Source organism: Poecilia formosa, unplaced genomic scaffold (assembly GCF_000485575.1).
Source record: "Poecilia formosa unplaced genomic scaffold, Poecilia_formosa-5.1.2 Scaffold6, whole genome shotgun sequence".
Lineage (NCBI taxonomy): Eukaryota > Metazoa > Chordata > Actinopteri > Cyprinodontiformes > Poeciliidae > Poecilia > Poecilia formosa.
This window is the reverse complement of record NW_006799945.1, coordinates 3711303-3728579: the sequence shown is the minus strand read 5'-3', so window position 1 is coordinate 3728579 and position 17277 is coordinate 3711303. Positions and strand designations below refer to the sequence as shown.

At 38.7% G+C, this 17277-nt stretch overlaps 1 protein-coding gene across 7 annotated transcripts; it reads right to left on the bottom strand.

The window, feature by feature from the left end:
• Window positions 1–126: 126 nt before the first annotated feature.
• Window positions 127–15996, bottom strand: git2b (G protein-coupled receptor kinase interacting ArfGAP 2b). 7 transcript variants are annotated; one of them, XM_016679831.1, is made up of 21 exons: window positions 15749–15996; window positions 15152–15285; window positions 14232–14344; window positions 13068–13173; window positions 12493–12579; window positions 12266–12396; window positions 10630–10724; window positions 10436–10481; window positions 10250–10255; window positions 10104–10152; window positions 9956–10028; window positions 9736–9833; window positions 9531–9642; window positions 9038–9189; window positions 8781–8933; window positions 6119–6328; window positions 5876–5965; window positions 4569–4651; window positions 4097–4252; window positions 3218–3281; window positions 127–3111 (listed from the first exon to the last, which is right to left on the bottom strand). In XM_016679831.1, exons 1-21 carry the CDS (start codon window positions 15798–15800, stop codon window positions 2902–2904), a joined length of 2220 nt encoding a protein of 739 aa, XP_016535317.1. In that variant the 5' UTR covers window positions 15801–15996; the 3' UTR covers window positions 127–2901. The 7 variants fall into 7 exon arrangements, with proteins under 7 accessions (XP_016535317.1, XP_016535314.1, XP_007568358.1 ...); XM_016679828.1 differs by having other exon boundaries at window positions 10104–10155; window positions 15749–15995; XM_007568296.2 differs by lacking the exon at window positions 10250–10255 and having other exon boundaries at window positions 10104–10155; window positions 15749–15995.
• Window positions 15997–17277: the final 1281 nt, after the last annotated feature.

Genomic DNA, 17277 nt, shown 5'->3' with positions numbered 1-17277 from the left:
TACCAGGTTTGACGCCAGAGTGGAACGACTAAATAGGCTCAAAATGCAAAAAAAAAAGAAAAAAGAAAAAAAGAAAAGAAAAACATTTTATGGTGCAAAATAATACAATTCCTCTTTCGTTTTTTAAAAGTTGATTCTAAGATAACAGCTTTTTATTTAACTGTATAATTGATCAAAACTAACACACTTTCTTTGAAATGTGACTTCAGTGTAGGCGCCCTTGTCTTGAAATAATTATTTTAACTTCCCCTTGTCAATCGATATTGGCTTGGAAAAAAAAAGGTTGGGTATGGAATCAGTAAAACATTTCATATGCGACTCTTTTCCTTCATCCCATTGTACAGCTTCATTCAGAGCATTAGTATCCCTGGAGACAAAAAACAAAACAAATTTAATGTAATTTCTCACAAAAAATATTCTGGGATTTTAAAGATAATAGATTTTTTTTTCTGGTAATATCCACTTAGAAAAATATATATATTTTTAGAAGATTGTTTTTAAAGTTCCCAATTCATATGGATTACATGACTAGGTCTCAAGTTTCTTAAATATTTTTGCATGAAAATGTGAAACAATTTTCACATTTATTTATGGTTCCCTACACATCTAAAAGGCGAGTTTCAGTTTTAATAATCCTCCTTTAACTATTTTTGAATCACATCTACCAGAGTAAAAATAGTAAAAACGACCCAGTATTTTTAATATTAGCCTGAACCTGTGAGGTCAACCTCGGTGGAGGAAAGTAGTACCACGTTTCTGATTGGCTGAATATTTTCACTCTTGGCATCAGATGTCAGTCGCCAGTTTAAACTTTTTTTTTCTTTCTTAAACTATAACAGATTGAAAATCTCTGACACAAAATAAGATACAAAACAACCAGAGTTCCCTAAAAAGCTTCAAATATTTTAGAAATTTCCTTAAGTGTATTTATTCAGTTGCCAAAATTAGTTTTTTTCTTACTTTTTTTTTTTTTTTTTTACTCTGCAGATAGTTGGAAAAACCATCATTTGTAATTTAAAAGTACAGCTGTTGCAGTGCAAATGCACAAAACAAAACTAACCGGGGCAGACTGCAGGTTTAGGGCCTTAAGAGTTGGAGGATAAATGTTCAGGGGAGGATATTAGAAACAAACCTAAAGTGATTCTCTCCAACGCTTCCTTCGTTACACATCAAGTCTTCATTAAAAAAACAAAGACAGCTGGGCTAAAATAAATTAGCTTAATAAATGCAACGTCAGTTACATTATTAATACACTGAGGGGATTGTGGTAGATGTTTTCTCAGTTGCTCAAGATTACCCAATATGCATTTAAAATAATCATACTTCAAATACTCTGACACTTGTTTGCAGTCCAACATTCACAAAACCCAAAAGCTATTAAAACCTTGTAAATGGTTCATTTTAAATAAAGAAAATTTAAAGTAATTGTGGTCTCATTTAAATAAGGTGAAAACATCCTAGCACTTTTCTCAATGCGCGATACAGTCTGCAACGTCTTCAACTGAATGAAATACATTTTCTGTCAAACACACGTCAAGCCGTAGCTTTAAAAGTGAACTACGGAAGATTATTTCTCATAATGCAATCGTTGACTTGGAACAGAAAGCCTCCTGGAAACACAGTGAACACGTGTTTCCAGTCCAATTAAACCTGAGTAACATGAAAAGAACGACAGTTCATTTCCACAACTGGGTCAAACTCGTCTGGCTCGCTATGATTTACTACAGGAACACGGAGGTTACGGTTATTTTATTGTGGGCTGTAAGCCATGTAGCAGTACACATTTGACCACAGGAAGCGTGTAAAACACCTGATTACAGCACCACAGCAAATACACTGAGATCACAAGTTATCTTTGACTAACTGCCAGCTGGGATGCCCCAAGCAGCAGGACGAATGTTAGCTGTGTTAAACAAAAAGCTTATGAAAATAAACACTGATATTTGTTTAGAGGTATGACATACATTTTTTTTTTAAATAGAATAGCATTTGGATTAATCTGATAAAGAATTGCATGGATACATACATCTTACATATTTGCATAATGCTATTGGAATCGATTCAAAGTGGTTTTCACACATCCCGCCGTGGAGGGCGCATTTGAGAGCAACTTTCGCCCCCTCACACACAGTCACACACACAGACAGCATCATAAGTATGGCTGTAACATTATAACTCCGATAACTACTGATACTTTACCTAAAGAAGAGATCTTCAACCAGCTGAGAGACAGAGAGAGAGAGAGAAGCATAAATCTGCTGGATGGAATGAAAGTGTGCTGGTCTGAAACATAGTCTAATACACCGAAGGCGTTTTGTGTCTTCGTCACAGTCGGCTTTCTAAACGGGTGTACACTTTTAAGCAAGCAACATCACAAAGATTTTAGATTACGATACAGCCACAGTTTCCTAAAACAACAGTTATTAGAAAAATAAACCATCGTCACTGGAGTAAACTGGGGAGGGTTTATCGGTTGTGATCCTTGCTGGTCTGAATCTTTTGGACCAAGCCAGAACGCAGACGTCAAGAACCACAATAGATGTCAAATACAGTACTGAGGAGAAAGAGAAAAAACACAAAGAAACTCTTTAGAGCTGCTTGTTGTTCTGGTTCGGTTCCATAAGCGCACAACGTTGCACTTTCGGAAACCAGAGGGATTTAACTCTGCGAGGTAAGGATGTGTCTTTTCATAAATGCACTGCACAAAGACAAAAGTTATTTTTTGATGACTTTATGATTCTGAATCCTTTGGTAAGACGTTCCCACCCCAAGGAATGTGTGTGAATGCTTAGACTTATTACCGTTGAGGAAACAGAAATATAACACTGATTAAAAAGAAAGCCTAGCACTGCAACAGATGGATTGCGCATTGAGTGCTTGAGGAGTGTCTTTGGGTTTAGGTTAGTTGTTGTTTTCTTTGGTTGTGACAGTAACGAGTTGCTTGGCAGCTTTGGCAATGTCATAGGCACACTGGATGACCTGCTGAGTGACCAACTGGATGTCCGATGGGCAGGGATTGTGCTCTGCCGCCTTCTGGCACTCTCCGTGAAGTCGGCTCGCGCTCGAAGTCAGCAGATACAGAGAATTTCGCACCGTCTCCGAGGACGGCCTCTGTCGAGAGGAAAAGGCGAAAAGATGAATAAAAATGCTCCTAAAGCAAAAAGGGGGATATTTAAGACCCGTCAACAAATCTGCCGATTGTTCAAGAAGTGAATACCTTGGGAAATAGGGCGGCCATCTCGATCACGGCCATACGGATCTTCTCAGAACACGGCAGAAAGCTGGAAGAGGCAAAATGCTGAATAAACAGATTCTAAAAGCTATTCTGAGTAGAGACATCAAAATAAATGTAGCTTTTTTAGCATGGTTCTCAAAGTAAAGCCATTTTTCCTCCTCATGTTTGTTAATGTGATTTTAAAAACCATGTTTCTTTCTTTACAGCAATGCCAGTACTTTCAATGAGCTGCCGCATCTCACTAGAGACACTACTCATACGGCATTAAGAGAAGTTAGATGGCAGTCAATAGAACACATATATCATAAAACCCATGATCTCTAAACAAAGTGGTTCACTTGTGTATCTATAATTATTGTAATAGTTATTGGAATCAAACAGTTCCCATGTATTTACAGAAGGCTACATGACAAATCTGAGCAAACAGCTAAGATAAAGGAAAAGGTTTAGACTGAAAACAAGAGCAGACATCGAGTCTGCAGACAACAGGCAAGAAAAAATATGAAAATGAGTGATTGCTTTCCATCAGCTGCAAGAACAGCCAGAGCCAGTTAAGGCACATCCAACTGGCCACCAGACTCCAAACCAGTAATTCCAGGTCGTTAGCATGTGTGTCTGGTTTCCTTCAACATGTGACTGTGTTTAGCTTACAACTCGGCATATATCAGTTAACAGGCTAGTTGTGAAACAAGTGGCATACAAATCCCATAGTACGGCTTCTAAAAGGCACTGACTAGGAAGCTGAGAAACCTTCAGCTTGAACAAATCTAAAAGATAGCCGACTCCTTAAAGTCAGGTAGAAATGCATCATTCAACAGGTTTAATTCATTTTAAATCACGGCATCACATGATTTGCTGTACCTTTCATGCTTGGTCTCCTGTGCAGCTCTCAGGAGTTCCTGGATGTTCTTGGTGATCTGCTCCGTCTTGCAGATGACGTCCTCGGTGCACGGCAGGGTGGCGTCTTCTTCACCTTCCACCCCCGGTTCCACTGAGTCAGGAGCTGCTACCGGGCTGCTGCAAACACAAAAACACAAACACTGAATTCCTCCTAACCGTAGAGTTTAAAGTGAAATTAGAACCAAGTCTTGGAAGAAGATTTTATATTTATATTGTCCTGGTGCAAGGTAAATTTAATGAGTACTCTAGGGGTTAAATTTAGTACATAGTCTGGACATGTTAATCGTTAGGTCCTAAAAGGGAGCCCTGTCATTTAAAAACAACTCACTACTTGTCACCGAACATTTTTTAGTAGCATCCGCCTTTATAGTATCTCTAAATTTTCATTCTCAAGGACCCAGATCCGATTTAAACACACAACGTTCCTACTTACCCAGTCTCCTCGAGTTCAGAGTGGTTTGGAGTAGTGTCATAGTCGCTCTCCAACATCGTACCGTGCCCTCCAAGACTACAGCCCTATAATGACACCAATGTATTACTATCAGTCAAACACAGAGTGACTGATGATTACAACGCTCGGTACAATTAGGAAAATTTACTTCATGCATTTCAAAAATCAATGTTTCATTCTAAAGCAAATGTAGAAAAGGAGGAGAAAAAAAATATCAAGTGATTGTGTTTTTAGACATTCACAACACAGCTGATGCAATTAGTAGATGTAATAAAATACGGATGGTAGCTAAGTGTTCTGTAATCAGTGTACAATGCCGAAAGTGCTTTGTGTAAAGTTCTCATGTTTTCATAGAGATGCACCAAGGAATCAACTGTAGATGGAACAGACTGACTTTAGGCTTGATCGACTGGTCGAAAACTCAAAAATCGTCTCTTTTTCAGGTTAGTGAATGCACCGTGCTACCAGGACATGCTGACAACCGCAATCTTCAGTTTGGACACTGTTACTGAGTGAACAACATTTAACTTTAGCCATTTTCAGTATCAGTGAGTTGTCTGAAACATAGACGGACCGAAGAAATCATTTTAAAGGAAACTAAATTAATCTGGATTTCTGCCGTTCCTTCATAACGCAAGACAGTGAGGAAGAGCAGGACTTTTTACACAGATAACAGAAAGGACCTCCATCTGTAAAAGAATGGACTGGATTTGAAAATGTTGGCAGCCTTTTATAAATCTCAGCATTAAGCATCTACATTTTCTAAGAGAACACATAGAGTGGCTTCTTCGTAGTGCTAATGGCACTAATGGCGAATATAACGTATAAAGACAGTTTAACATGCATGAATTTCAATGCAAGTCTGTTTAAGATTGACTACTCACAGGCAGCAAAATGCAAACATCAGGAAGCCCAAACAAAAAAAGCTTAAATAATTTAAAATTAACTCAAAATTGGTCTCAGTCAAAGCTATACAAAACCTAAGATCAAAAAGTTAACCTGAAAAGTCGAATCAGTGCATCTCTAATCTTGATCACTGCAGCAGTGTGATCATTCAGACAGCATCTGTGCAACATTTCATTAATTTAATGTTTACTTCCAAACTTGCCGGGTTTGTTGAAGTGACTGGACCGTAGCAGAGGTACTAAGGTACATGCATGCAGCCAATACTCAGAAAAAGAAGTTCAAAGACAAGGTCTGGAGAGAAAAGACTGTGGGGTCAAGCAAGAGGACAGTTTTCAGCGTCCCTGGAGGCTCCAACTGAGCCAAGGGGACTTTTGGTACTCAACCCTGCGAGATCTCTCATCCCACGACCAGGACAGGGGAGAGGGGAAGGTAGGGAGGGAGGAGGCAGCTGTCCCCAAAGGGCCCCTCCCAATCTAGAGAAGGGGTCAAACCAAGTTGAGCAACACCATTGAGATGCAGTAAATGACTGAATGAATAAATTAAAATCCAACGCCAGCCCCAAGCCAAGCACCGTCACTTTAAACGATCATGAGCAGGAGCAGGAGCGCCGCTGCTCGCGTGCTTACGTTGGTGGGAAATGGCTGCAAAACGACTCCGTCGTCCTGGCGAGCCGTGTCCGCTCGGTGGGAGAAATGTTTTGGAGCGGAGCCCGTCTCATACATCGACATGGCGCGACCTCCGCGGGGTGGATGTCGACCGAAGGGCCCCTGGGGATGTTGTTGTCCGCCGGGGGTTTGCCATCTAAGCGTTGTGTTTTCAGTCTGCAGGGAGCTCAGCTGGGGGGCAACAAAGAGGCATGTAATTTAATCTTGGCTGGAGGTCGCTTTCCCCACAATAGGTCTGTAATCAACAGATAAGCCTCAAGGTTAAAGGAAATTCTTTGTTGCAATGCTCCATCGCACAAAATGAGAGCTCTCCTTGACAAATGAAATGCTGATAAAGCATGTTGATAAAAACTCTCGTGAGAATACCCACCAGAAATGGTTTCCCTTATTTATGAGGGAAAACAATGACGGAGAGAAACGTGGCTTTTACAGCTTACTGAGCAAAAAATCCTCAACATGCAACTTTTCAACAGAGTGCAAATAAAGAACAGCAGAGAGGACATTATTTGGATAACCGAAGAAGACAGTTTGCAACATTCAAAAGTATGTCAAAAAAAAAAAAAACCCGTTTTAAACAAATTAACTGATAATTGCATTAGAAGCATCCCGGTCATGTAGAGTTCAACACAACAGCAGACAAAAAAGGCTGTGTTTTCAAGCCTGGGGCTTTAGTTTAGTAAACAATTTGACTGTGAAATATGCCAAATCTGAATATAAAAGTTAGCAACACTGTACAGTACCTGGAGATGAGAAACAAACAAACAAAAAACAAGCAAACAACCCAGCAGCAGGAGGCAGTCCTCCGTTAGCTCTAGTAGAAACACAGTGAGGCGCCCAGATAACGGGTTGATATGAGATTAAATCAAGTGCTAAATGTGTGCAAAGACGACATCGTTTTGTTTTCCACATACAACCTAGAATACTTTCCAACTGTCCACATTTAGTCAAAGTGTTTACATTCTAGGAAAGTAAAGCAAAATAAGGGCATCTATTATCTGAGCTCTGTGTTTCTGATAAGTGTCTGATATTTGACTTGGGTAAAAGAGAGTTGATGTAATGACAGCAAGAAGAAAATCTAGTACAGTTCTTAAGGAATTAGCCTTAAAACTGGTATAAGAGGTCAACTAAGCTACGTTTCTTACACAGGATGTATTCCAGAAGTAGAGACTTGTAATGATGTCCTAAAATTTGAGTTTCAAGTCAGAAAACCAGTGGGATTAGCCAACTCATATGAAGCAGTAAAACAAGTGGTACAAGCAAATCACAATGTATTTCTATCCATCCTATGCACTGAAACAGTAAACAGGCATGCTAACAAATACAGAATCAACTGTAAACTGCCGTCACACCGTTTCCTCATCTTGCCAAGAATGCACTAAATGTGAGGAAATTAAGGTGATTTTTTTTTTTCCTATCAAGCATTATGTCCGTTTTAGTCTTTAGAGTATGCTGTGTTTTAACAGCGTCTTAGTCTGATGAGGAAGTTTCTTCCAATATGAGAAATGAAAGGATGCGAGTTGTGTGTTTAGTAGACAAAAGGATCTTTGTTTCCTTCTGAATAACCCGGATCATGTTTCTAAAAAGAGACCATGCTATTGATCTGAATCTGCTGCCCTCAAGTGTGACCAGAAATGTTAACGGAAGAGGATTTTCTGAAACATCAGTAACAATGTCTACAACAAGTATGTCCGACATGTAAAAAAAAAAAAAAAGGATGTAAGAAGAGACAAATGTGTAACTGTAGTAAGAAATAAAGTGGTTGTGGGTGGTATTTGGCAGATGCTTTCTGGAGGTGTAAGCGATCCAATCTCAGTTCATAATTCTTCTTAGTAGTGCCAACCTGTTGCAGTAGTCCAAGCTATATTTTCTGTTCCTTTCTGAAATCTTCTACTAAAAATGTTCAGCTAAATGGTGATTCTTAGAGGTATGTTTGCTGTGCTGCTGGGATATTGTCTCTTTTTATCACCCGTTTTAATTGGTAACCATTCCAGTGAGAGCTGCTTGCATTTGAAAGAGGTTTATTGAGCTCTGTAAATTAACCAAGGACAAGCAAAATACACTAAAGCCCCAAAATGTTTCAAAAATGTCTCGAATGTAGTCTAGAAACATAAAAAAAAAACCCATTAATGTAGACCATGTCTTTAATTGATAATCGAAGGGAATATAGTAGTCTGATGGAAGATGATGAAATACTAAGAATTTATTTAATGCAAATTTATGTAATGTGAGGAAGAGAAGACTTTAGCAGCATCAGCTCATAAAATCCACCCAACCATGAGTAGCTGAGACTCCGACACCTCAGCACACTGTTACATCAATTTCATCTGCCTGTTGCACATTTGCAGATGAAATGGGGGACAGCAACAGCACATTACCATTAGGCTGGCAACATGTTAAAACGAGTGCAGCTCAGGGCAGCAATCAACCAAATCAATACGCCTCAAAGAGGATAGAAATGCAATTTGTTAGGTGAAATAATCCACAACTACACTTGCACTGAAATATTAACATACCACCATTTAATTAATGTCCACAAAGAGATTAACACTGCAGAACTGTTCATTTTATTCATAGTTTCACAAAATAATTAAGCGCATATGACATAATCCATAATTTAACTAACCTTGCTCTGCATCATCTGCAGTTCTTTACTAAGATGACAGTTGACTTTGAGAAGCTGTTGTATTTTGGCCTCTGACGCAGTCAGGGCACTCTTCACCTCCATGAACTCCTGCACTGTGATTGGTCCATCAGACAGATCAGAAGACTCTGAGCTCTAATGCAAAAGAAAAAGAGCAAATAGAAAAGATGCTATCAATTTCAAATGTCAAGAAAAGTACTGATGTTCAGTCCGAGACTGGTTTCTTAAAAAAAATAAACCTTTGTCCTTCCATGGTTACAGCTATCCCCACATGTGGCCTCTTGTACTGGATCTTCATCAGATGCCACACTGTCATAATCTGGTTGATCGTTGTCTTGGCTCTCACTGTTGTGGCGACTGTTTATTCCCTGAAGGATCAGCTCAACGTTATCTGATGGCAGAAAGAAAAGTCAGTGATGAAGCAGGAGAGAAGCTACGAAGAGATCAAGATACTAAACAGAGCATATTTAAATTCCTCTTCTAAAAGTGCAACTGAAAATGACAAAGTAAAAGAAAACAGTCCTGGGGGTGGTTTGGCATTTCTTGATTAAGCATCAGTTTAACACCTTGTATGTGTGACTCATACCACACTACTCCTACTTGGTTCAAACTATAGAACTGGTGCTTTATTGGAAACTTAAACACACAAACTACCTGGAAAAAAAAAAAAAAAGCTCAGAAATATATGAGCAATGCGAGTATGGATCGGTAAAAACAAAAATCTCCATGTACCTTTTGGACTATCGCAGGAATTACCCCACTGTCGTCGTTTAGCATCTGCTAGAATATCAATAACCAAGGTGGCAAATTCGTGAGCGCTAAACCTCGCCAATTTCTGACGACCCTACAAACACAAAAGCGTGAAAGCGGAAAGAAAAACCTTCAGATGTCAGCTACTTGCACAAGAGCGTTAGGTTTCAACATGAAGAAAACTTGCCTGATTTCTGGTGGATGAATATTCAGGGTTGACGGGCAAAAAAGGAACAACTGTAGTGTCTGTGACAAGAGTGCTGTGATTCTGAGTGGCCAGCCAGACTGAAACATGAGGGTATTTTGCATGTAACATTAGATAAGAATGTAAATACAGAAGTACAAAGAGAAAAAAACAAGTCTGCATACAGAACATAGCTTTATTTTAAGAAGTTCAGAAATCCAACCTGCATCAGTTTCTCTTCTATCCACTTCGTCATAAACATCCATGGCGAGTTCCTCAAACTGATGGTTACTTAACTAAAACAAAAGCTGAATTAGTCACTTATTTTTAGCCGTTTGTACAGACATTTACCATCACTGAAGACATCTTACCGACTGGAGCTTCTTCTTTGCTGCCTTTGCAAAATCTGACAAATCGAGACTGCTTTGGACAAAAGAATTACTTTACCAGGTGGAAAAAAAAAAAAAACCTTCCAAAACTATTCCACCACATAAAGAAACATAAAATAAACACTTACTTGTTTCTATTCCATCCAATGCAGCACAGAGTAAAATACACGGTAAATATCGACTAAATATTTCTTCAGGTTCAGAATAAAAGCTCAATTCAATAACCAAATATTATAAACTAAGACGGATGTCATAAAGATTTTAAGTCTTTAATTTCTTCCTTTCAATAATCTCAGATTAAAACAAATTTTTACCTGTCAGCCATTTGTGGAATGATGAAGTGCTGCCCATTTCTATGATCTAGAACAAAGCAATCAAAAAAAGTGATTTACAAGGAATTACAGAGCCTGAACTGTATTTTAGGTTGAACAAAAGCCTCGCTTCTCTGGCTTCCTGTTAAACCTTAACAGGAAGCCAGAGTCTATTCATTGACTTTGAATAGACTCACCAGGTCTTCTGCCACACAGGTAAAATGTTAACCGGTCAGTGAGTTCATATTGTATCTCGACCAGCCTCTCTGCCAGCTCCTGGTGCCCAGCTTGTCTGCAGGTATGACACATGAAAAGTAAGTTTTACCACCATCTGCTGATAAAAATGACAAATCTAACGTGAATAGTGTTGGACATTAAAAATATTGTTACTTTAATTTTATCACAATGTAAAAACTTTGAATGATTGACATCTTGTCTACATAATATTGATGTTTCCATTTTTACTAAAAAAAAAATGTTTCCAGAAGTAATACTGTATTATGTGATGTGTACTAAATATTTCTTATAAATATCTTTACTTTCTTTGTCTTCATATCATTGTTAAACTGGATTAACAGAGCATTGCATTCAGTCAACAGCTTAGACCGTTGGAGTCTGTCCTTATTGTTCGTTGTAGAAAAAGCATGAGTCATGTCAATTACAGATTACATTTCTCAAATTCCTTGCTTCACTACTTCAACCCTCTTTCCACCACAAGTATTTCTCAGCAACTTCTGCACAAAATAAAACACTGATCCATAACCGCAACATATTAAGAGTGGGAATGAATGCAAATGTTTTTAACGGCATCACTTAAAGAGATCTGGAAAGGCAGATTTGCACCAAATTAAATTTTCTTTTGCAACTTATTGATTTATGTGCCAGCTTGAAATGTTTTGTAGCAAAAGTGGGAACCTCATAGGGTGTGTAACATTTCCTGCAACACATTGACAAAGTGATGTTTGCAAATGCACAAAGAGTTAGGCAACTTATAGAACAGCTATAACTGTTAGCAGCTTTCTTTTTTTTTATGTACACCAAACCCTCACCACAAAGCTCTGGGTACAGAAATAGCTTTTGTGCTTTTCAGGTGTGACATAAATCACACTTCTTTGTTTAAAGACACAGGCTACGTTCACACTGCAGCCTGAAGTGACTCAATTCCGATTTTTTGGCAATTCCGATTTTTTTGCCGGGGCCGTTCACACTGCCAGTAAATGCGACCTGTATGCGTTCTGCAGTGTGAACGGGCAAACGACCTGAAAGTGTCCCGCATGCGCAGTAGAGGGCGCAATAGCGTCAGCGTTCTCAGTGTTCTGCCAACCGCCATAAAAAGAAGAAGTGCTCAGTGTTAACGGAAGTTAACATGGAGGCTAACGGTGGAGCTTAGCTTACACATTTGAAGTTGTTATCCGGCCGGAGCAGCATATTAACGACTTAATCCTCATATAATCCGTTATGGTTGTTGTTTTTCTTCCCACTTGTGCGTATCAGGACGCAGAATAGTGAGATTTGTTGAGAATCAGTGACATTCAGTTCGGATGAATGCGACCTGGACGTTAGTAGGTCGCATTTGAATCGGATACGCATCGGATATGGATCAGATTCAAAAAAGAATCCGACCTGTGCTGTTCACACTGCCATGAAAAGATCGGATACAGGTCGCATTACGTCAAAAAAAATCGGAATTGAGTCACTTCAGGCTGCAGTGTCAACGCACCCAGAATGTTCCTACATGTGGCATGTTTAAAGCTATATGGTTCCACACAACTAACATCAAATTGCTCCATACCACAAAGTAGTTCCAAAACAAGCTTTCAGACGTAAGTTTACCTTGCGTTGTCAATCGGCGTCTTCCCACTGGAGTCCAGAGCTCCGGGATCAGCTCCATAAACCGCCAAGAGCTCAGCTTGTAGAATCTGACCTGCCTTTGCTGCTATATGTAGTGGGGTGTTGCCTTTCTCCTAAAGTCACAATAAAGCAAATTTTGCACTTTGGAATTGATGCAAAAGCACAATTTGGGCAATGCTTTTACTTTGAGCACATTTTTCAAGACTTACTGGGTGGAAGAAGTTGGCTTGTGCTCCTAGAGATAGAAGTCTGAGGCAGGTCTCCAGGTTCCCGGTCCGAACACTGGAGTGGAGTTGCTGCACGAAAATCAAAGAGAGGTTTGTTGAAATTTAAATGTGAGGTTCATTCATTCATTGTTTGAAACATTTATTGAAGTAAATGCTTTTTTTTTTTTTTAAATGCTTTATGGCATATAGTATCTACAAAATCTAAGAGTTTTGGATTTTAATATTCAGATTTTATGCCTGGCCAAAATGTGAAAATGTATGGTGGCGTTTCAAAGCAGAACTGAGAGCAGTTTATTGGTATATAAAAAGGACGTATCAGGATGTGTTTTTTTGGGGGTTTTTTTTACACAGACTAAATTAATTTACATGAACCCAACGGGGATGACAGAAAAAGAAATAAACTTCCTTTACTCTGCAAAAGCACAGAAACATTTTAATTTCACTATCATCTGTCATTTGGATTCCACTGTTGCCGACACAAAAATGCTAAGTCTTTATTCTTATACTACTCATGAAAAAAGAAAATAATCAAAAACAACTATTTTTTTTCTTTTTACCTTACTGAGATCCTTTGCAGTTACACTGTCATCATCACGACAAGGCATCCGATGGACATAAGCCAACATCTGATATTTTGCCTTGATGAACTCGGTCTTGTTGGGACTGCAAATAAAAAAGCCCACAGGTGAAATTGAAGGAATATTTCTACTTTCACTGACTGCCATGCCATTTCCTTTCAGTGATTATTCTTCTGACTAGCTATAATAAATAAGACACAGCAGCTTTCCAGATTCCCCAAAGACTGTAAACCCAAAAACCTTTACTTTGAATGTTTAATTGACACTTGACTTAAAGAGGATGTTGAACTTTTACAGTGCAGGTCAAATTAAGTCCACATCAAGTCACATTTGTCTCTTTTTCCTTATTGATTCGGTACAGGAGTTATCCCTCCCTGCTATCTAATGAACTGCTCAATAATTGCTTTGTAACTATGAGCAGAGCATTGTAAAAATGACAAGACGAGTTTCTCCTTGTTTAGTGAATGATTCAACAAAGGACACGGAGCAGCTGAAGGCTTTGTGTTTCACGGACAAACTTTCAAACCTCGGACAGATTCCCAACAACTAGAACTCAGACTAAGAAACAAATTTAAGGCAAACTATTAAATGAAATTATGGTCATTAAAAACAGAAAAAAATCTAACAATTCTCTGAGAGAGTTTCTGCATGTCTGTTGATTGCTGATAGCATGTGTTTTCTCACACTTTGTGAACTGAACCTATCACGGCTGTGTTTACATGTATGTTTGTGTTTAGTCCACCAGTCTGACAGTCGACTAATAAAATATTTACACCCAGAAACGGATGTTGTATTCATCCCACTATCCTGCAGATTCTGTTTTCTTATTCCATACTTTGTGACTATAAGCTTTTTAAATAAAAGTTCACTATTTTTCTATCACACTGATAACATACAGCCTACTAGGAGTTGTTCATGCTTCTTCAAACTAAACTTATTTTATGGGAAGATTGAGGAAGTTCTTCAAATTGGCTCAGACTGCATCGCAATGAGTCATGGTCATAGCACAGAGGGCCAATTGTGCATATTCACTGACCCCAAGTATGAAAATCAATGTTTGCTGCAAACCGTTATACAAAGTGCAAGCAAGCATACCAAAATCTGCAGTGACATATATATATAAATCCTTAAAAACCCACTTACTGAACTCTGTCCTGAGGGTTGGCTTTGCGTTTCCCACTCGCTGATGAAGAAGGATCCAGAAGGCTGTGTTCCCATATGGAATTTGCACCATTGCCATATAATGTCTGGACCATCTAGAGCAAGACACAACTAGCTGGAGTTAAAGAACACAAAAGTATTAAACTCCTTCAACTTTTTCTCATTTTGTCATGCCACAACCACAGACATCAAATCTTTTTTTTTTTATTTTTTTTATTGAGATCTTATATAATTTCCAAATCCTTTCCCAATAAAAATCTCAAGTGTGGTCAGTATCTGTACCCAGCAGACCTAACTCTGACACCCTTAAATAAAGAAATGAAAGAATCGGAGAAACAGCCAAGAAGCCAATGGCAACTCAAGCGGATCTGCAGAGATCCACAGCTCAAGTGGGGGAGCTTGTTGATGGAAAAACTATTAGTCTACTCTTTATGCAGAAGTGGCAAGAAGAGGGCCCTTCCTATGAGGAATATATACAACGATACTTTGCACCAGATCTTACTAATATGGAGATATTCTGCAGAGGTAAAACCTTTTCACAAAGGTATCCACAATATACTTGCAATTGTAATTGGCACCAAAAGATAGTTCAACAAAGTATGAGCAGTCTGAATACTGTTGCACATCACAAGTTTCTGAATTTTTTTTAATGTATATTTGAAGGCAATGCATAATTTCACTCCCAAGTCGATTTGTCACATAAAATACTAAATAAATACCCTGATATTTGATTTTTTTAACATGCTAAATGAGGAATAACTCAAGGGTTAAGCAAACTTTGGCAAAGCAGTGTGTTGACTGTGTGTCCTTGTTCATTGATCTGTGTGGAAGGAATGTCTGATGACTGAAAAGATTTGCATTTGATTTTTGTTTTGAGGGGGTTGTACTCCTGTATTACTCACCTGCAGCTGAGACGGAGGCCAAGAAGACTGACTCAGATGCCTGACTTGAGAGCTGTGTCGCCCGAGACCCCGGTGGATGCTGCAGCACTCGTCGCAGATCAACACACCCCTGTTCACAGAGGCCCAACGGGGCTCTGCAAAACACATGCGATGTTTGTTAATGAGCTAGCTCCATTATGTGTGAACACTGACCGTTATTCACACATATAGTCTCAAGCCGCCTCTTTGAAATATTCTGATGGAAAAATCACGGAGGATATATGCGATATTATTTTTCAACCAGTCACTCAAGTAAGATCACCTTTTTTTTTTCCGGATGGATGCTACCAAGTGTAAAGCTAACTCCATATTAGTACTGTTAATTATTTTAAACATACAGTTTCATAATTACATAAGTTACCATTTCTACACGGCGACTACTTCATTACAAACAAACTTACTCACGAGTAGCGCATTTACAACAATTACATTTAATACTGTCTGTCAATGACTTGTCACAGTTCCGAAATATTAATTAGTTTAGCCAACCGGACGTAGCGGTTGGTTAGCGGGTTAGCTAGGCAGCTAACGTAAATGCTAGCTAGTTTGGCACCGTACCAGGAGCGCTGCAATCAGCGCAGACCTCCCTGCTTCGCACTCGCTTTGACATTCCTTACGCGGAATTCCTCTCAGTCCGGGAAGAGAAAAGATTTTCCTAATGTATATTACAACGCAAAAAGTCCAGGTCGGTAGACTGTATTTGTGCAAGGCAAAACAAGCAGTTGTGTGTCTGTCCTCCTCCCTCCTACTGTTGAACAAAGCGGCGTCTCGTTCCAATAAGTACCCTGTACTTCCTTGTCTGCTTCCTTCCTCGTTTCCTTTGTCGTCTTTTTTTCTGTTTTATATCGGAGTTAATGGTTAACAATTGCAGGGCTAGGCGTATTGTTTGTACTTATGGTAAAGATACGTGAAAAGCCTTCAAACAAATGTATGTTTTACTGTAGTGAAATTATATGAATCTGGAAATCTGAAAGAAAAAAATTAACTGAAGAGCATTTTTTCAGAGAAGAGAAAAAATATCATAAAGGAAAATTATATTTTTGCTCCCCTGCTGTCAATATTGACACTACATCAAGCCAGCCACACAGGACTTAGTCATAAATTTCACAAGAACTCAAAAGAGTTTTTGTGTGTCTGGTGGCAGTGTGGATAAGTACCCAGGCCGCCATGAGAGAAGGGATAACCTTCTGCTAGACCTCAAAATATAGATAGAGCATTCAGGACAATTAATGACAAATGCAGGAAAAAGTGTGGTCAGAACAGATCGTCCAAATGGACAACCTGTCATGTTTGGGGATGAATGTTGTGAAAGAGGACAGAAACATAAAAAAATCTAAAAAACTTAGATTTGCTTTATATTGTTGGGTTTAGAAAAAATACATAATTTAGTGAAGTGTAAATGACTTAAAACAGAAAAGATTATGTGATTTAATATCAAACAGTGAGAAAAATGGTTACGTTCAATATTTGAATATTCAAAATAGAAATCTGGTTTCATTTGTACTTATCTCTGAGATTTATCACAACGCACCATGTGACTTGTGATAGCATTACTTTTGCAGTTTCAGCTGATGTCTCAGTTTTTGCAAGCCTTTGCATACATTAGATCACTGAAGGCTCCAAATCAACAGTTTGACACCTATATAACATAATCATTGGTAAAAAAAAAAAAAAAAGACTTGGTGATCCTAAAATATTTGCTGTAGTCTCTCAGAGAGACTACGGCAAGGGAGGTAACTATCCTGCTCCAGTCTGTGGGGGTGAGATATGATCCTTATTTTAAAGGTTACTGTTAAGTTTGCTGTGACTTTTAGACCAGATTCCCCTTACAGAGTCCATTGCTAACTCAAATTTGTTCCAATCTTGGAAAATGCATCTTTTATTTGACTTTGCAATTACAACCTTTTTCTGACTTGTATATTCACACGCAAAAAGCAGCAGTACATTAGATATTTTGCTAGTTATTTGCCATTGACTATTTTCCTTCAAGTCATCAGTGGTGGAAAGTTCAACAAAAAGTCCCAATAAAAGCTCTTCCTCCACATTTTGACACATTATCCTCCCCATACTTCAGTGTTGTTGTGTCT

Coding starts and splice junctions, on each gene's coding strand:
- git2b (XM_016679828.1), bottom strand. CDS start 15,800: ATGTCAAAGCGAGTGCGAAGCAGGGAGGTCTGCGCTGATTGCAGCGCT. Junction 9,834..9,955: donor TAGAAGAGAAACTGATGCAG/GTTGGATTTCTG, acceptor CTCATGTTTCAG/TCTGGCTGGCCACTCAGAAT. Junction 5,966..6,118: donor TGCAGCCATTTCCCACCAAC/GTAAGCACGCGA, acceptor CCCCTTCTCTAG/ATTGGGAGGGGCCCTTTGGG.